General features: G+C 39.4%; 1 protein-coding gene across 4 annotated transcripts in view; it reads left to right on the top strand.

The window, feature by feature from the left end:
* PUM3 (pumilio RNA binding family member 3) overlaps window positions 1-21230 on the top strand; it is a 38808-nt gene that overhangs the window by 15660 nt on the left and 1918 nt on the right. For 2 of the 4 annotated variants that reach the window (XM_007065590.4, XM_043546476.1), the window contains 7 exons: window positions 792-890; window positions 2474-2527; window positions 6943-7023; window positions 11522-11664; window positions 12881-13103; window positions 14985-15072; window positions 17348-17438. In XM_007065590.4, coding sequence (XP_007065652.1) covers window positions 792-890; window positions 2474-2527; window positions 6943-7023; window positions 11522-11664; window positions 12881-13103; window positions 14985-15072; window positions 17348-17438 — 779 coding nt within the window. Of the gene's footprint in view, window positions 1-791; window positions 891-2473; window positions 2528-6942; window positions 7024-11052; window positions 11246-11521; window positions 11665-12880; window positions 13104-14984; window positions 15073-17347; window positions 17439-21230 lie in introns of those variants that run through there. The other 2 variants (XM_043546475.1, XM_043546477.1) reach the window with 2 other exon arrangements.

The following is a 21230-nucleotide window of genomic DNA, read 5'->3' as shown; positions in this document are numbered from 1 at the left end:
AAAGCAGTTCCCATAATAACTGAAATGAATGTCTTTTTGAAAGTGTGCAGTGATTCTTTAATAGTTGGTCCAAAGGTAACTTACTTGCAGTGGTGGTTCTCTAAGAGTGACAGTAGGTCTTGATTCTACACTCTGGAGTCTACGGCAAAGACTTTATTGGTGCACGAGCAGGGCCATACTATATAAATGGCTGCTTGCTCACCTGCCCATCCTTCCTTTGAAATTTTTCACATTCTATACCAAGATGTTCAGACTGTTGACTTAAGAACCTACAGAGGTTCTAACACATTAACTCCTTTCCAGTCACCATGCTTGTGATTACAGTTTTGAGAGGGGAAGTCTAAGCATATGTCTACGCTGCATCAACACAGCTACTGCGCTTCAGCAATGCCACTGTCGTGCAGATGCTTCCTATGTTGATGGAATTATTTTTCCATTGATGTAGGTAAGCCATCTCCAAGAAATAGTAACTAGGTTGATGGGAGAATTCTTCTGTCAGCCTACTTTCATCTACGGTGGGGTTAAGTCAAATGAACTATGTTGCACAGGGCTCAAAATTTTTCACAGCCTTGAGCGATGTAGCTAGGCCGACTTTACTTTTACATGTAGACTAGGTCAAAGAAATTTCTACGTCTTTAGGATCCTTTTGATGCCAATTGCATAGGCCAGCGCAACGCAAGAGTGTGGCTCCAGGCACAGTGATAGTCTTCACAGGTTACAGGCAAAATATGTATCTCTTCTCTAAGACTCTTCTCAAAAAACAAATCCCCTAATTATTTTTTCTTCCTCAGGAAATGATTGAAGCAATCAGAGAAGCAGTAATCTACCTGGCACATACACATGATGGAGCCCGTGTAGCCATGCATGCTTTATGGCATGGTACACCCAAGGTACACTATGCACTTTAGCCTACACGCCCCTATGCCATAGGTTATTAATTGGCTCTGCTGTCGTTGGAAACTTTGATTTTGTTTGTGTCCGAGGCTGCTGTGTATTGCTTTTTCCCGTGATCTTTGCACTAATGCAATTACCCTGTGTAGATTACTTTGTTAGAGCGTGCATGAAAATGGGCCAAACATGTCCCTGACCTGTTAGCAAATGTAATCTCTGTATTTGAGGGTGGAAATGGCCACCCACAATTTTTTACAATGGAAAAACTCCTTTTAAAAAAAAAAATTTTTTTTTATGGAGGCCGCCAGATAGTGCTTTTAACTTTTTGAATGTGTTACAGTTCCCTCAGTATCTATCCCTTAGATTTCCTGTAGCTGGAGGAAATTTGGAGGTGGGGAAAGAATGATAAAGAAGCTCATAATATAGAACATGTTTAACTTCAGAATGTAAAAACTTCAAAAGCTTAAAATTATAAATTAACTGAAAGGCTTCTCTGCTTGCCAAGACTGGTGTTTAGGGTTTCTCCTTCAAGAGTTGATGATATGTCAAGCTATGTAAGGGATAGCATTTACCCGCTCTTCTTTAAGTGTTAGGGGTGTAAGGAGTGCTTTCAGAAATTTACATGGAACCTTCCACGTAAGGGTATGTCTACACAGCAGCAGGGAGTGTGCTTTTCAGCACAGGTAAATGGACATATACTAGCTCTGTTTGGTCTTTTTAGTGCACTAACTCAACGTAGCCACAGCAGCATCTCAGGCTAACCATCTAAGTATGTACTGGGTGGTTGAGTGGGCTTGTACTTGGGCAGCTAGCCTGTACCATAGAAGCTACACTGCTATTTTAGTGCACTATCTGTGCTGGAAAGCATGCTCCCAGCTGCTATGTAGACACACCTTAAGTGAAAAGAAATAGTTACATATATTTTTTTTAAATGAACTTGTAATTTAAGTCTATCTACCTTGCTAGGGCATGGCCCTTAAGTAGAATGGTAAAAAGGGACAGAGCAGTAGCTGAAGGGCCAAAAATGAAGGCCGGAGAGGAAGTCTTTTGGAAGATATGCTCCTAATGAAGCCCCTTTAGAACAGAGCCCCTGCTGATGCATAGTTTAGAAGCCTTGCTGAGCAGATGTCTGCCCTAGAGGGGGAGTTGAGGTATGTGGGATAAGAGTTCCCTCTGGTTTTCTGTAGGAGTTGTGCCACAGTGAACTGACTATCTAGGAATGGGGGGATTGGCAGACTGACCTTCTCCTGTACACAGCAGGAAATCAGGAGCTAGGGGATGTCCATTAGGCAAGCAGCCTTTACCTTTATGTAATTTGATAACAGCTGCTCTTTCTTAGTTCTCCCCCAAGCCAGCCCAATCTTGCAGAAAACCCCAGGGTTTCTCTACTGTGCTGAGTCTTGCCATAGAATTTGGGTCTAACATTTCAGTCTCAGTTGCAAAAGTAATGCTTATAATAGTAATTTCTTCTTTTTAAGAAATGATCTGAAATTAAACTCGTATAAAGAAGCTGCAAATAGCAAGTTAGTTATTAAATTATTGACAAAGGCTTACTAATGTTTCTCCCTCTTCTTTTGGATAGGACAGAAAAATAATTATGAAAACCATGAAGACATATGTTGAAAAAATAGCTACCGTGAGTGTTTATAAACCTTATGTTGAAGTAGTCACTGATGCATTTTCATAACTGTCACATCATTCCCAATTTACAAAATATCAATTTGAATTTACTCTGAAGTTAGAACAAACTGTGAAACTGCAGTCTTGATAATAAACTTAGACTTATAATACTGATCCTTAACTGTATCAAATGTTAATATACATTTTTGTAGAAAGAGCCTTGCAAGAATAAAAAGCACACTAGCTGGGGTTGTATTTTGTGCTAGTAAAATATCTTACTAGTACCCAGTATTCTGTATTTCCTGCGCCTTGTGCAGGTGCTGCACATCTATTATCTTTCTAATTTTTTTTTCAAAATATTTTTCTCTTGTTACTGTGTGAAATACTCAAAGAAACAAAATGGGAAGCTCACATTGATACTATTTTACACTTCGTACTGTTACAAAGTAAAGAAATGGGGGGAAAGATCATTTTTCTCAGTCTCTTTATGTTCTAGTAATTGTAGGTGTCACTCACAACAGTGAAAGATTTAAAAAAAACTTCAAACAGAAGTGTCTGTTTGCTTAATCGGACACATTGATGGAATTGGACTGTAATGTCTCAGGAAACAGATCTAGGTATTGTGGATAAATCATTGAAGATGTCTGTTTCCACAGTAGCATTCTAAAGGGCAAATAAGATAAACTGTATTAAGAAGGAAGTAGGGAAAAATACCAAAGCCACAGTGGTAAAATCTCATATTGCAGGGAATCTTGGTTGCCTCTTCTTTAAGGAATAGAATAATTATGCATTTAGTCCAGTATCCTGTCTTCCGATAGTGGCCACTGCCAGATGCTTCAGAGGGAACAAGCAAAACAGAACAATTATCACGTGATCCATCCCTTCCCGTCCAGTCTCATCATCTCGCAGTCAGAGTTTAGGGACACCCAGAGCATGGGGTTGAATCCCTGACCATCTTGGCTCGTAGCCATAGTTGGACCTATCATCCATGAACTTATCTGATTCTTAATCGAACCCATTTATAGTTTTGGCCTTCACAATATCCCGTGGCAACAAGTTCCACAGGTTGACTCTGCATTGTGTGAAGTACTTCCTTTTGTTTCTTTTAAACCAGCTGTCGCTTAATTTCGTTGGATGACCCCGGTTCTTGTGTTATGTGAAGGGGTAATTAACACTTCCTTATTTACTTTCTCCATACCATTCATGATTTTTATAGACTTTTATCATATCCCCCATTAGTCATCTCTTTTCCAAGCTGAACAGTTCCACTGTTTCTCTCCTCATATGGAAGCTGTTCCATATCCTTAATCATTTTTGTTGCCCTTCTCTGTACTTTTTCCATTTCTAATGTATCTTTTTTGAGATGAAGTGACCAGAACTACACTCAATATTCCAGGTGTGGGTGTACCATGGATTTATTTATTTAGTGGCATTATATTTACCGTCTTATTATCTATCCCTTTCCTAATGGTTGCTAACATTGTCAGTTTTTTTTTTGACTGCCGCTGCACATTGAACAGAGATTTTCAGAGAACTATCCACAATGACTCCAAGATCTTTCTTGAGTGGCAACTGCTAATTTAGACCCCACCATTTTGTATGTATAGTTGGGATTATGTTTTCCAATGTGCATCACTGCATTTATCAACATTGAATTTCATCTGCCCTTTTGTTGCCCAGTCACCCAGTTTTATGAGATCCCTTACTCAAGTTCAAAGCAAAAGAGTAACAATCTTGAGTAATTTAGTACCATCTACAAATGTTATCACCTTGTTGTTTACCCCTTTTCCCAGATCATTTATGAACATTAAACAGCACTAGTCCTAGTACAGATCCCTGGGTTACACAAAAAGAAAAGGAGTACTTGTGGCACCTTAGAGACTAACAAATTTATTTGAGTATAAGCTTTCGTGAGCTACAGCTCACTTCATCGGATGCATCTGGGTTACACAGTTGTTCATGTCTCTCCATTTTGAAAATTGACCATTTATTCCTGCCTTTTGTTTCCTATCTTTTAACCAGTTACTGATCCAAGAGAGGACCCTCCCTCTTTTCCCATGACTGCTTATTTTGCTTAAGAGCCTTTGGTGAGGGGAGCTTGTCAAAAGTCCAAGTGTACTATGTCCACTGGATCACACTTACACACACATTTGTTGACCCCCTCAAATAATTCTATGAGATTGTTGGCGCATGATTTCCCTTTACAAAAGCTGTGTTGACTCTTCCCCTATCGTGTTCATCTGTGTCTAATAATTCTATTCTCCAGTATAGTTTCTACCAGTTTACCTGGTACTGAAAGTAGGCTTATTGGCCTGTAATTGCCGGGATTGCCTCTGGATCCTTTTTTAAAAATTGGTATCACATTAGCTATCCTCCAGTCATCCGGTATGGAAGCTGATTTAAGTGCTAGGTTACATACACAGTTACTAGTTCTGTAATTTCATTATGAGTTCCTTCGGAACTCTTGTGTGAATACCATCTGGTCCTGGTGACGTATTACTGTTTAATTTATCGGTTTGTTACAAAATCTCCTTTAATGACACCTCAATCTGGGACAGTTCCTCAGATTTGTCACCTAAAAAGAATGGCTTAGATGTGGGAATCTCCCTCACGTCCTCTTCAGTGAAGACCAATGCAAAGAATTCATGTAGCTCAGGGGTGGGCAAATTTTTTGGCCTGAGGGCCACATCGGGTTTCTGAAATTGTACGGAGGGCCGGTTGGGGAGGCTGTGCCTCCCCAAACAGCCAGGCATGGCCTGGCCCCTGCCCCCTATTGATACCCCTTAATGTCTCATCCATGCATTGAGACCCTGCAGTTCTGCATGTCGAACTGGAAGCATTGCAGAGACTGCTTCCATGGAGATCCTGGACATTAATCTGTTACCTAGCAGCATAAATTTGGCCTTCAGGACCTCTCTCCTATATTTCCCTATGTCATTGGTACCTACATGTACCATGGCCACCGGTACTACAGGACCATTTCCTTCTGCTCCAGTTTGATATTGTCCTCTGTAAAATTTCCTTCCTCAACAGCACAGAGGCTATCAGACTGGGGGTGGGACCACTCTGCTGTGTCTCGGAAACTCTCATCTACACACCTGTCTGTCTCCTTCATATCCTCCAGTTCAGCCACTCTGGCATCAAGAGTCCATACTTGGTCTCTGAGAGCCATCAGCTTGTTTTCTGGGTTTAGGGTTTTTTTGGCGCGCACGTGCGTGTGTGTGTGTGTGGCCTAAGTTTAGAGAATGTTAGGTGTATCTGGCTTTCACACTCCCTTGCAAAACTCCCAGGTTTGCTGCTCCTGTTCACTAGCTCTGCTGGTCACATAGGAACTGGCTTTTTAAACCCCTGTTCTCCCCAAGTAGCCCTGCCTGCTAGTTAACGGATCCTAAAGGATTAGGGATCAAAGTTTCATTAAAATACTCTCAGCCTTGTCTACCAGACCACTAGGCTCTGCACATGGTCCCCCAAACAGACGACAATATAAACTTCTTTCAAGCAGGCACACAGCAAGCAAACTTACCCAAAGAGTCATGTAGTCACACCTGCTTCACCTGGAGAACTCCTTCACAGAACTCCCCTGTTTGCTGCTCCTTTTCACTAGCTATTATGACACATGCTTCAGAGCAAAAGCTAGCTGCCATCTGGAATCATGAAGAAATCTTTCCTTCTCCATCTGCCTTCTTCCACAGTATCATATTCAGTTTGGAGAATTATTAGAATAATAACTTTTATTTGAAGCATCCAGCTTTGGCCACTAATGGACATGACTTGTTGGTCTGTTTCAGTATAGAAGCTCCTGTTTTGTTAGATGAAAAAGACTATAGTATATACATATATGAATCGCTTTGAGAGAGGCAACATGTAGCTAATAGTTAAGAACTGTGTCAAGACCTCCTGGTTGTGCTCTTAAGGAAGTTGGTGGAAAGTATCTCATTGACATCTATGGGAGTTGGGTCTTGCCCTTATCCTGTAGGTTTAGATTTCACTGAGATTTGCTCCCAGAAATCTGGTGAGAGATGTTGACTGTAAGGTAAATCTACTGGAGAAATGAAATTTTATTTTTTATTCTGTAAAGCAAATCTTCGGCCTCAAATGGATGGGTATTCATAGAATCCAGCTGAGAGTTATTGAGAGTGCAGCATGCTGCACAGCTATCTAGACAGGGAAATTCATCAGTGTATAGAGACAGCTCTGATTTTTATCACTTTTGTTTTAAACAAGATGCTTTTATTATAAATGTTGCCTCCAGAAAATAATTTTATGTCGTAGGACTACTTCAGCCAGTCATTAGAGGAAATCATTCATCAGATCTCAGTGTAGTTTTTTGCAATTTGGACAAGTTTTCATCACAGCTAACATTTAGGAAATGATATGTATGTGGGGCAGCACTGCATGTCTCTAAACCTTCTTGATGCCCTGCCCTTACAGGGTGAATTCTCTCACTTGGTCTTGCTGGCAGCATTTGATTGCATCGATGATACCAAGCTCATGAAACAACTAATCATATCTGTAAGTAGTTGAATTTTCCTAACATATTCTATTAAATGTTACCAGTGCAATTAACAAAAGAGGTCATTCATACTTAGGATACTAATATATGACTTTCCTAGCCAGGTTTTAAACGTTGTTTGTCTTCAGTTTTCTCTATCTTTATTTCAATGCATACAGCAACTATTATGATTTTTCTTAGCATGAGGAGACCTTGGTGAAGGACTACACTTTTGAATGTTTATGTAATTTATATCTTCTTTACTACAGTCTTCAAACTAGATCTAAAATCTGCTGGAAACCCTACTTTGTATTTCTGCTGATTTAGCTAGGGACTAGTTGTACTAGAAATTTAAAGTATATTGAACTTCATTTCATTTATTGAAAATTCTGGACTTTCTCAACTGAAATTCTTCAAAATAGACTGCAAGTAATAGATGACTTTGAGAGCTCTCGCTAGTTCAACTAAGTTTCTTCAGTGCTAGAAGACTTTGTCGAACAGATATTTAATTTGACCCATCTAAGGATTACACCCAGAGCACTATGTAGTTTCTTACTGTGCAACATTGTATTGTAATGAAGATTTGTCTTTGGTAGAAATGTAGTACAAATTGAAAAATAACGTTAAGTTCTGGGATTTCTCAAAGTGACAGAGATTTGTATTAAACTGCTAAGAGAAGTTGAAGAAACCTGGCCCAATACCTGGGAAAGGTGTAGTTTATTTTGAACAAGAAAATTCAAAGATTTTTGGTTCAGGTGAACAAAACATTAATCTGAGATAATGCCCGAGAGCTTGAAGTATCGACATAGTAGGTCAAACTAGCTGAACAGAGTAAGAAAAGAAGGAAATAGGAACATCAGATTATCAGTAAGGACTAAAAGTCAACTCTTCTGATTAAAAATGAAGACCAATGGTTATTAGAGAGATGGCACTATATACCAGAGAGTAGGCAATGTGGTTTGACATGTAAAAGTCAAACTTAAAATTGGCTAAAGAATATTACAGTTTCAGGGCAAGTGCACCTGTATTCCTGCTCCATGGCCCACCAAGGGCAACCAACTTTATGCTTTCAGCTCCCAGTTATCCCCTCTCTTGGGTGGTGATGCTTGTTGTACTCCTCCTGACCGGACGCTGCACAGCTCCCTGCCTTACATTATGATATCCCCAGCTAGCCAGACTGCCTAAAAAGGCCAATGCCGGTGGTTTGCTTTCTCTCTGGGGGCCCTGACCAGTGTATTGCCCACAAGTATAGGTTACCACACAGCTCCTTCTAAGCAAGTACATCTATTCCTAAGGTAGAAGCATTACAGAGAAAACATATTAAAACAATAAAAGAACCTACACGCATGTGAAAAAACTTACCAGAACTTACGCCAAACTCCAGCCTTGGCCTCTGGTCAGTTTCAGTTCTTCAAAACCCACAACTGGCTTTTCCCCTTTGAATAGAAGTTCATCTCTCTTAGCTCCAGAACAGAGGCTGGCAGATCAGCCGTTTCTTTACTGATCTTGGCCTTCTGTAATAGATAATCAGCTGACAATGATCCTCTTCTCAGTGCATAGCTTCAAAAGGCTGGGTTTTTGCATAACTCAAGTTGGGAATTTGCTTTAACTTTTCCCTAAGAATTCCACAGGAAATCAACTTAAAACTTATTGTCGCCAAAGTCCATACTTTCTCTTGCAAATTTTCAGTATAGTCTTTTGAGCTCCCAGGTGTCTCATTTGTCATATCTACCCCCTAGAGCAGGAGTTGTCAATCTTTTTCTCTGAGTCCCTCATCTTCCCTCTGCCCCCTGCCCGCCAACATGCTATAAAATCTCCATGGCCCACCTGTGCCACAACAACTGTTTTTCTACATATAAAAGCCAGGGCTGGTGTTAGGGGTAGCAAGCAGGGCAATTGCCGGAGGCCCCACAAAGCTAAGTTGCTCAGACTTCAGCTTCAGCCCTGGGTGGTGGGGCTTCATCTTTCTTCCCTGGGTCCCAGTGCATCTAATGCTGGCCCTGCTTGGCAGACCTGAAACCAGGCCCCTGGTTCAGAATTGCTGCCTAGAGAAGTTGCATATGATCCCAGCCCACAATGATACATCATACAATAAGGCCTTCCAGGAATATTTCAGGAAATTGCCATATCTGTCACAAATGTGTCTCAGCCTTCTAGAGATGCAGATGAAGTAGATCTCATATAGAAATGAATCTAACAAGCCTCTACAGTGAAAAGAATGTTAAAAAAAAAACCCACTCCTTGGGATGCTAAGAAAATAAATCTTTATTACTGGGAGGTCACAATGCTATGGTGTTTGACAGAACTAGTCTCTGCTTTTGTAGTGTTACAAAATTTGAATCCCTATGTGGCTTGCTGGCTGTTAGGGAACTAAGGGAAAGTTACTTTTTCTAAAGGGCAAAAGGAAAACCTTTATTCCAGTCAACTCTTTTGGCTACACCGAGCCCTAATCCTAGATCCAAAAAACCTCTCTGCTTCTTTCGGCCCTCATGGTTGGAACTGTAAATTGGGCTAGCCACATGTCTGGACTTAAGATTTGAGTAAAAAAGCTCTCATTCATGGTGGTAATAGATGCAAAGTCTGTATCTAGTCTCTTAAAGACAGCAATATGGAAGGTGTTGGCAACGAGACATTACACGACTGTGTTTCTTAAATTTTTCTTGAGTATTTTTCTATGGTCCTGTAACAAAAAGCCACAAAATTCTCTAATGCAGATTTTATTAAAAATAACTAGGGTTATGCTTTTATTTCAGTGAACAAAGAAGTAGTTATGGTCTTGAAAACTTATGTAATGTATGTTGATTTCAGACTCAAGATGAATATATTGTCTTTATTATGTTAAGTCAATATGACCATCAAGATACCTTTGTTACTAAATTAGCCATTTCAGATGACTGCTACCTTGAGTTTTGAAGTATTCTGTTTGTCTTTGTTGGCTGGTTGATTCTGATGTACAGTGTAAGTGACATTCATGCAGTAATGTTCAAGCCTCAGTCCTAACCCCTAGTGAGAAGAGAGTAAATGTTTTATTGCACAGAGAATACACTCTGGCCAAGGCCTGAAGTGTGAAGACTACAGAAATGAGAAGCTCAGTAACTAATCCAGAAGCCAGTGCCAGATTAATACTTTGGATATCCTAAAGCAGTGTGTGTAAAATGTGCACATTTTTCCACTAAACAAAATTTTACCTGCTTTTGTGCATTTTCTTCATATTTTAGGTAATAACAGTCTTGCTGTCTTCTGCCCAGTCCTCCCACCCTGCCCCCCACAGAACATAATCTTTATTAGCATGTGTTTTGGGAGACAAAGGGTGAAGAGGTACTGGTTCAATTGTTCACTTCATCTTTTACCAGCTGTTGTTGAAGGATTTCCTTTTTGGAAACCAGGGATTTTGAAAAGCAGAAGGGTTACTTACAAACAGTATGGACATAAAATATACTGAAATTATCCAGAGCTCTGTAACACCATCCCTTTTGTTTCAAAAAATATAACTGAAATGTGCATTAATATTTACCTTAAGTCTGCTGTAACAGTTTTTGAAAACTCTTTGGCTAACGTACAGGGTATTAATTCTCCTGCAATGTCCTGCAATTGGAAGGCAAAATCATATTGCCAACTTAAAACAAAATGTGTGTATACAAAGCAGGAAGAACAGAATATGAACACACAGAAAACGTACTGCTGGTAATAGATACTTCTTTTTGAATATATAGGCACTCTTCAATAAACAAAACAAAAAATCGTGGCCTATCAATGAGTTTTTTCGACACACCTCTAGGGGCACATGTGCGTTGTGCACCAGCATTCTTGTTTATGTAATGATTTTTCCTAGCCAGCCATTAATCCCTAGGAAATGCCCTCTGTATTTGTTACTAATGCTTCAGTAAACTACAAGTGATAATGGTTATTCTCCTAGCAGAAATGTGGCTTACTTTGTTACTTACAATTAATTATTGCTGCTGGATGTTCTCTGCCTAGCTGAATTCAGGATAACTTCTTTGTCTTCTTCCCCATCCTCAACTGTCCTTTGCATGCTGGCTGCTGCACAGATGTACAATTGGTTGATAATCACACCTGATGACTCGTGGTGTTGGCTATCCCTGGGTGCTGTGATGATGTGTTCCCTTCCACCTTTTGTCTGTTGGGATTCTAACTTCTTTGGGGAGAAGTCTGTCTCTTACTACATGTTTGTACAGCACCTCCCACGATGGGGCCCTGATTTCAGGAAGTCTGAACACTATGGTAATGCAAATAATAATTTGTACTTCTATTTTATCTTCCATCCAAGGATATCAGAGCATTTTACAAACAAAAATCGAATATCAAAACTTGATCTCATTCAGCACTGTACATTGACAAACTCCACCTAGACGTTACACGCTGGGTTTTGAATTGTATCATGTAACTATAAATTATGACCTCTCTTTCCCCAGCTTTCAGTCTGAAAGTACTCAGACCAGGTTTGTTGCTGAAAAGTATTCTTCCAGCAGTGTGTTATTGATGTTTGTATATTTACAGGAGATAAGTGGTTCTTTGCCCAATATTGTAAACAACAAATATGGAAGGAAGGTCCTGTTGTACTTGCTAAGTCCAAGGGATCCTGCACATTTCTTACCAGAGATTGTCAAAATTCTGCAACAGGGAGATGGAAATGCTTACAGGTAACTAAAATGCATAACTGGCAGGCTGAAACAATCCACACACGTTTTCCCAACTCCAGCTTTTTGAACAGGACACTTAGTCATTGTTTTTGGTTTGTTTGTTTTTTTGGTTTAAAGACCGTGACATCTTCTTTATGAAGATCAGTTACCACAATTGGTTTCCAAATAATGTCATTAATTTTGCTGAGTTAATATTTTGCAGTTTCTATAACATTTTATTTCTTCTCACTCTACAAACCCACATACAAGCCAAACCACCGAAAGCAAATAAGTGTGTCAGCTATCTGACAGAAATCGTAACAGTTGTGATGTGATTTCTGCGTAGATATATACCTAATATATGTGCATAGTGACTGTATTTGGGTTGCAGTAGTATTTCAACTGTACAAAGGAGAGGACAATTTTTACCCTTTGCTAAACTAGTTGAAGTCTCAGAAGAGATTTAAAGCTTTTTTTTTTTTTTTTGGGACATCCATCATTGGTGTTCTAAGTTGTACAAGAGTAAACTTGAAATCTAGCAGTAAAAATGGAAGATTTTAGTTCTAATTCAGCCCCCCCCCTTCCCCCCCACGGTCTAATTTAGATAATTTTTTAAAAAGCTGAACTTAGTTTTTCTTAAATAATTAATGCATTGGTCACTTATCTGTATTTCTCCTTTGTGCATCAGCAGCCCTTCTTTGTGTTGCCTTATTTGAGACCGTAATAAACCAGTCTGGCAGGCCCAAGATACACTGTGGGATTTTGAAGGATATTTATTTTGCCATTCTGCTAGTTTAACTGATGCTGATGTTTATTAAATACTGCAGAGATGGCAATTTCACAATGCTCTGTGAACAGTTTTCCTTACACAGTCTCTGTTAGAGCTTTGAGATGATGACAATGGCAGGACAAATAAGAATTAAAATGAAAGGGTGGAATTGGTGTGTATGGCACATTGGCAATCACTTTGAAGTTAAAGACTACTGTGTCACCTGATTGGACACTTTTCTCGTTCTGGCTATTTTTAAAACCTCTGATGGTTATCCAAAGATCATATTAAACTTGATTTGCTGTGGAATACAGAAAAGGGACTGTGTTTTTTTAATTTGACCTTTTAATGAGGACATCATCTGTCTAATAGCAAACATGGATTGAATTTATTTTTACTTGATCTTTTATACAAAACAAGTTTTCTGCAATAATCGGACCACCATATTGTGTATTACTATTTCACCAGTAAAAAAGATTCAGATGTCCGCCGTTGTGAACTTTTAGAAGCCATTTCCCCGGCCTTGTTAGGTTATCTGCAAGAACATGCCCAAGAAATGGTGATGGACAAAGCTACGTGCGTCTTGGTGGCTGATGTTTTAGGATCTGCTCTTGGTGATGTCCAGCCTGCCATGAATGCAATTGCTAGTTTGGCAGCAGAGGAACTGGTTCCAGGTGGCAAAGATGGGCAGGTAGGTAACACATCTAACACAGGGCAAGCAGTAGAGATATTGCTGTGAATTTGTTTCCATTGTATCATTTAAATAAGATTTACTACAGTTACCTTACACATGCTTTACTGGCTGCACTCTGAAACATTCCCTGTTAATGTGAAACTGCACTTTCTGTTGCATTTTCTGGCCATGTCTTGTGTATTTATATATTGTAACTGCATTTGAAATAATGATGGCTTAGCTAAGCATTTCACTTGCCTCTCTGAATTGGGTACTTAGTTCTTTGTAGTCTTGAATCTGCCAGACTAGTGTGTAAAAAGTCTTTCTCTGACAGTGGATTTACATTTTTTGTGAGTGGCAGAAATGTATATTATACAGAATCTCTCAAGAGTTGTAGTGGTAGCAGTTAAATGAGACTATAAAGAATTTCTGCTCACAATGAAGATATTATCTTTGTGAAGGAGTTCAGTGGGTGTGAGCTACTAAATAAGCACACACCTGCACACAGGGAAGGGGCACCAAGATCCAACTTCTTAACTTTCTGACAAGGAAAGAAGGTTGGATTCCTATAGCAGTTTATTGTAATATTGCTAACTTCATCAGTAAGCTAAAGTCAGACTGTGCCTTCAGACATGCATGTGTGGTTTCCACAACCATGTGGGACTCCAGGAAGAGCTGGGAATCTAGAAGTATCCCAAGATTACAAGCTTTATTGATAAACCCCTCAGTCACAATGCACAACTCTCTCGATAGACCCTTCCATCACAATGCAAAGAGCATCCTCAGCATACTGTGTTATTGGGCAAGCATTTACAGTCCTCATTCCCTCTGCCTTGCTTGAATGAACTTTCAGCCAAATTGCTCTCGCCCAATTCCCCAAGTTGGCCTGATTTTTGGGAAAGCAAAGATAATGCATTGTCCAGTTTTGAGATGTAAAGCTGCATGTATTCATGGTACCACAGCGAAAACCACCTCTCTACCCCCGTGTTTTTGTGCACACATTGAATGGCTCAGCACAGGGAGCTGGACTAGGTGACCCCCTTGATGTCCCTTCCAGCTGAACATGTCTGATCCTGTGAATATGAGCTGTGAGATACTAGATCACTTGCAAGATTCTGTTGGAGAGGGAGACAGGAAGTTGGTTTAATGATTAGGGATGGAAGTCAAATATAGTTCTTTATAAAATAAGAGCTGTTTTAAACTTCTTGACTGTTCCAAGCTGAACTAAAACCAACTTATAAAAGTTCAGGACCACCAGTGTTCCTTGCCCTATGATATCCAGACTGCCATCAAAGCACCTCACTGACTTACCTTTTCTAGTTGTGATTTCTCTCACAGCTCATATCTCTGATCTCCTTCTTTTTGCACGTAACCCCCACTTCCACCATTTTATGACCAATCTGTGCTAGACTTCCACGTGGACCTCTTATATATTCCAACAAGCTCTGGATTTCCATATAAGCCATTCTTCAGTGCGTGTCAGCTGGTGAAAATTTGGAAGAGCCACAGATGTGCATAGAGGCAGCTAGACCAGGAAACTACACTTATGTGTTACTGGGAAGCTGAAGGTGTGTTTGCAGGCCAGGGGAAAGGGTTGGCTAGTGAGGAGCAGAGGATGTAGTCTGTGCACTGACAGTCTGGAATGGGGAATGGGTTGCACCTCTATAAGTTAATGTTTGAATAAGCATCCAAACACTTGCATTCTCATCTGTTTTGATATTTGCTCATCGCTAATAGTGGTGAAATGGCACAATATGATGTGTTGCGGGTGGGGGGGAGCAAGTTGGAATTTTTTTTATAAAATCATCTGACAGTGTACTTTGCGTTTCAAGCATAAGCGCACCAATACATGTGTGAAAGACTCCTGAGTCTAACAGTTAATTATTGATTTGTTTAAAGCTTCACATCGCAGAGCATCCAGCAGGCCATCTGGTTCTGAAATGGTTAATAGGGCAAGATGAAAAAATGAGAGATAATGGAAGAGAAGGTAGGCTGGGAAATTCATCTTTAATAGACCATATGTCAGCTTTCAGCATAATTAAACTCATTGTGTAGGTTCAAACAAAAGATTGTTGTGTAAATTTTTAGATGTATCAGAATATGTAAAAGGTGGCAAAGAGGCAATAAATGGTTTAAATATACTTCAGATGTACATAAAAAGTATTTTTGTCTCTGTGCAGTTGTGAGATGCTGTATGAGTGAAGTGATGGAAGCTAAGCTCACTTTTTCCACCAGAGGAGGTTGACCTGTTTTTTAGGAAACAGAAGATCCCAAATGTGCTTTGCTGGTATCAGGAGTGTAGTCTATTCCTTTGCCATTTTACTTAATAAATGTTAGCATGTTAAAGCTATCTGGCATTTTAAAACATAGACAAGATTGTAGATGGCATCTTTCTAATTAGAAAATGTGATGTTTTATTCTAGTTTATGAATATTGTGATCACCAGCTAAGCAGACCTGTAATTACTAGAGTGTATTTGTTACTGCTGCTGGGTTACCACTTGCATTATAAAATTTCACCTCAAATATAGCACATCTCTGCTATTTTATGGCACAGATGTTATCATCCGGAATGTAATCTTAAAAAAAATTAATTCAACTTTTTGCTACAGAGCAACAAAATCTAGCACCTTGTGGATTTTTTCAATCTGGCTTAAGATGTCTTTCTACCATCCTAGTAAAATAATCTTTTTATGCAAAACTTGTATGGTTTTTTTACTGAGAGCTTTTACTAAGCACCATTAGGTATCTCGAATGCAACAGATTGGGAAACAGATTATGTAGTGTGTGTATTTTTTTTTATTAGAGCTGGTTGAAATATTTTTGAGATGTTAATTCATGGAACAGATGGAAATATATTGGTTTTGACTACATTTTCCTACGATTGAGAGAGAGGAAAAAATGTGCACAGAAGCTCTCAGGTTTCCAATCTGGAAACCAGTGCAGAACTAAAACATTTCAAAAGTTGCTGTGAAACAATTGTCCTACAGGCAGCTCTGATTTTTTTTTTGTTGCAGTGTTTAATTGTCTTTAATTTGCGACAATTTCCATGCAACTGTGTTGAACCCCTGCTACACTTTTCTTTCAAAGGCAATACATAGAAATCCCTATTAGTATGGTTTCACAGTTTTTACCAGATGCCTGCTTCTAATGCTGATATAAAAGCTGAGATAGGAGTTCAGATGATTATGGAGTGGACGTTACTAGGCTTTTTTTGATGCATTAATTATATTGGTCTATGTTTAACCTATCTTTTTTTTTTTTTTGGTCTTGCTGTGGTTCTGATATCTACTGTTCTCTGTCAGAGTTTGGGTTGGCACAGTTTTAATTCCTTATTAGTATTGAATTAGAACTTTTTGTCAGTTCCATCATTCAAATGTTAAAGGGGGGAATTTGGTCTGAATATCTTTTATCTACCAGCCTAATTTAGACAATTGGTAGTTGATCAGTCCCTAATGTGCAGTTCTACTCTGTAAAGTGACTTTAAAATGGAATTCGGTGTTTATAGTTTCTCAGTTTCAAGATCAAATTTGATGATAATTTTACAAGTTAAATGTTTTTCTAAAAGCCACTCGTGCAAATTCAGCCTGGGATCTGAAAGTCACACTGCGCTCTTCCCTTCTTACACATCACCAGTAGCAATGGTTCTGCAAGACCAGTTGTGCCCTCAGGGACACACGTGTAAACTCTCTTGCTCCAGTGGCATTGAACAGAGGCAGCTGAAGGCCCGTAATGGGAATAAATTTAAATAATTCTGTTGGCAATGCATGAGAAGGGATAGAACCTTCTTACTCTTAGCCATGCTGACAGCAGGGATAACAGGTGCAAAACTTGATCTTGTTTTGGTCTTGAAAGTAAGTGACGATGATTGAATGCACGCAGGAAGCAGATCTTTTCAGTAGCAAGGCACCCTTTACCAGGTTCCTTTTCAGTGTAGAAACATGCTTTTTAAACATGAATAGCTTTTGGTACTCTGTTAAACGATTAAATAGTAGAAAGAAACAAATGTGTGTCTGTTTTTATACCAGTGAGTTTTCATACAATTCAGTGTTGCTATTGTCTAATTAATTCTAAGCATTGCTTAGAATTAGTCTCACGTTTGCAAAGGTATTGACTGTATTGAATAGTCAATTATTTTGACAGTAAGCAATAGCTTCTAAATATAGATTGGATTAAAATGTTTGATTAAATCACTGTTACAGAGGACTTTTGAGTAGGCCACATTGAGTAATTTCACCTCACTCTTTTTTTCCCATCTAATAGGATGTTTTGCAAGAACATTGGTGGAATGTGTCAGCATTAAGAATATGAAGTCCTGGGCAGAAGTAAATCGAGGTGCCATGGTTCTTTGTTGGTATGTAGGACACATGTGTGTTTCTAATTGGGTCCCATTGTTTTAACTCTTATACAGAGAATGCCATTCAAGTTTTCAGCCAAAATAAGTCAGTTTTCACACACTTACCTACTTGCTTTTAATTGTGGTGTTTACAAGCATGCTGTAGAGCAGTGGTGGGCAACCTGCATCCCGCGGGCTGCACACGGCCCATCAGGGTAATCCGCTGGCGGGCCGCGAGACAGTGTTTACATTGACTGTCCGCAGGTGTGGCCGCAGTTCACCGTTCCCAACCAATGGGAGCTGCGGGAAGCAGTGGCCAGCATGTCTCTGCTGACGGTCAATGTAAATGCTGTCTCGCGGCCCACCAATAACCCTAACAGGCTGCGTGCAGCCTGCAGGTTGCCCACCACTGCTGTAGAGAATAACACTTGGCACATGCAAGCACAGACCAAACCTATTAGTTCCCTGAGCTCAAGCTTTGGTACTGCTATGAAATAGCTCTGTGCTGGAAAAGCCTTCTAGAGATTGAAAAACTTACTTATTTCTAACACTGTGCCCACCAGTGTCCCTACCACATGTATGAAAATCCTGAAACAATATGCCAGTATATACTAAATATGTTTTGTTCTTGGATGTGCCTGTATTCAAAGGTAGCAAACAGGTATTCGGGCATCTTCTGTAAAATGTTGTTCAGTTTGTCTGTTGTACAGGCTGCCTCTCAAGGCCTTTCCTGTGGTATTGGAGTTACATTTGTGTTGTTCTTCCTGGGCTGGAGGGGTGGTGGTTCTTAGAGTAAGCCATGCAAAAGTGTATTATGTGCCAATCTGTTCTCTGTAATAAAGTCATGAGCCACAAAGCCCACTGTCTTCCTCACCTCCCCAGGATTAGACCATCACACCAAGCATCCTACTTTGCTTATTAATACATTTGTTGGCATTTAGGAAATAGGTGTCAGTTTCACTTTGTAATAGAAACTTTCAGTGTCACATCAGGGAAATCTGGAAATAGGTGGCTTAGTAAACCCTAAACATCTAACCTGTGAGGTTTCAAAACTCTCAGTTGAGCAGAGATAACAAAATTACCTAATTAGCTTTTCATAAGTATCTGACAGAACTGAGTCAAACACACCTAGCAACTTGAAGTAGACAAAATATCCTTTGTAAATTTAAAAAAAAAAAAAAATCATTTAGTTGAATCTCTGTCTCTTTGCTTTCCAACTCTAATTCCTATTGCTGTAGGGTAAGGATAGTCTGATGCTCAGACTGATTCTGTAAATAATTAGAAACGATTTAAGTGATGAAAATGTGATTGTGATCCAAGTTCAGTTTGAATTCTCAAAAAGAAAAGGAGTACTTGTGGCACCTTAGTGGCACTTTACTCTAAGGTGGCACAAGTACTCCTTTTCTTTCTGCGAATACAGACTAACACGGCTGCTACTCTGAAACCAGTTTTAATTCTGTTTTGCAAACTTCAGTAGGGTTGCTGTTGATGGGAATTGGTCGTGAAACATACTATTTGCATTCAAACTAATTTAGTAAACTCTGCATTGTGATAGAATTGTTTGACTTACAAAGAGTTTTCACATCTTTTTTTCCTTAGCTTTTATAAACAAACCCCTAATGTTTGATGAGCACATTTAATTCCTTTAAATTCTCTAATCCTGCACACAGATATTCAGTAGGATTTGTGTAGAATGATTCGTACATTGACAGTATGTTGTTACTTAACGTTTGTCCTTAACTTAGGGCTTTGAGATTTGTTTAAAAGATTAACTCATCCCTGGTGCCATTGGCAGTTTTCTTTATATATGTACCCTTTATTGAATTATTTTCATCCTACATATTAGAGCATTCAAGAAATTGTCTATCTTCACCCTTCACGTTTTAATGATTAAGGCTAAGATTTTCTCATGGATATTTTTAGTAAAAGTCACAGACAGGTCACAGGCAATAAAGAAAAATTCATGGAACCCTGTGACCTGTCCCTGACTTTTACTAAAAATATCCATGATAAAATGGGAAGGGGCTGGGTGGCTGGGATCTTCAGAGCCCCCACTACCAGTGGGGACTCAGAGCTCCAGGGTGCCCCTACCCCTGCAGCAGCCAGGGAGCTGCAGGGGTGCCCTTGCTGCCCGAGGCAGCTCAGAGGTTGGGGGCTCGCTTCCTCAAGCGACAGGGGTACCTCACAGCTCCCTGCCGCTGCGGGAGGAAGTGGAACCCTGCAGCTCCCAGCCTCCAGGGCTGAAGTCACAGAGGTCTTTGGAAGTCATGGATTCCGTGACTTCCGCAACAAAATCGTAGTCTTAATGATGATTCATATACCGCTGTATGATAGTCACATTGACTTTTTGATTTAAAAAAATATATCTGTACCTTTTACAGGTGCTGTGTCTAAAATCATATGACTGTACATGTGTTCCATCAAAATATACATAATTCACTTTGGTTTAATAATTTGTAGACTGCCACATTTCCTTCTCTGAATTCTCCCAGAAAATTACCAAGCCTGGTCACTAGTATTAAGAGAAACTGGATAAATCACAGGATTTGTAATGGATATGGGACCTTTTAATTGCTATGTCACAAGTTCAGGTCATTAGTGACTGAAACATTGATTGGTGCCCTAACAGTTTGTAGATTCAGTTAATTTCCTAGTAGACAAGCATCCACCCCTCAAACCTTACAACAGTTAGTGCTGACTGTAACACACTTGGTAGTAATCTCAGTGGAGAGACCAAGGACAGAATGTGAATGGAAACCTTACCTACCCTTGGAGCTGGTAATTTGGGTCACGATTGAGGGAGGTTGTTTGGGAAGTGTGGATTACTGATGCTCTGTGGCTTCAGAGAGGAATTCGTTTTCCAAGATTGTCAATCCAATGTCTTTCACCAATACTAAAATCTAACCCCTCCCCAAAGGAGAGGGAGACACACATACACACTGGTTTATAAGTATGTAGTTTCCTCTTGTACTAGAATTTCCAGGCTTTCATCACAAATTCATCTTTGTAGATAGGAATTCTTTCAAGGGCTTCACATTTATTTATTTATTTGCTAATTAATAAATTACAACTTTCAGGTTTTTATCAGCTTTTCATGCATTATTTTTTTGTTATTGTAAGATGCTCAGAGCAACTTGACGAGCTGCTTTTTTCCTTCATTTTGTGTGGCACTCATTTAACTTCCATAATGTGTAATAATTAATCTTATCCATGCTTAATTGCGTGCTTTTTGTCTAAAGATGCTGCCTAAATTATACAGCAGTGTTGAGCTCAAAAAGTACTTTAATCAGATACGGGTAATGACGACAATATTTTTTTACATAAAATATTTAAAATGTTGTTGAAATACAAAAAACAAAACAAAGATGTACATATAAAAGGTGCCCCTGATATTTCTGTCAGTTTCTCCTTTTGCCAGTAAGGAGCCCAAATGGCTGTAGGATTTTACCTGTCTTTTGTTTGTTCCTGTTTTAAAAGTGCCCTTTCTGCCTGCAGAATTTGATTTTTTGTTCATTTTTTGTTGGTTTATAGAAGCATCTATTCATATGCCTATCTAAATCTCTGCTTTACCAATCCAATTCACTTGAAGGTCTTGGCTTTGGTATTTATAGAAGCTTAAATTGCTGCCCTATTTTGTGTCGCAAATGTGCAGTCTGTTAATCACCATAGCATGTGCTGAACACTTCTGATATTTTTGTCACCCTTGATGAACTGGATTTTATAATGGAGAATCAAAGGTCTCCTGGTTCTGATCGCAGACTGGTGTAAATTAGGCGTAGTTCTATTGACATCTAAGTGGAGTTACACGAG

Source organism: Chelonia mydas, chromosome 5, assembly GCF_015237465.2.
Source record: "Chelonia mydas isolate rCheMyd1 chromosome 5, rCheMyd1.pri.v2, whole genome shotgun sequence".
NCBI lineage: Eukaryota > Metazoa > Chordata > Testudines > Cheloniidae > Chelonia > Chelonia mydas.
This window is presented reverse-complemented; position numbering and strand designations above follow the sequence as displayed.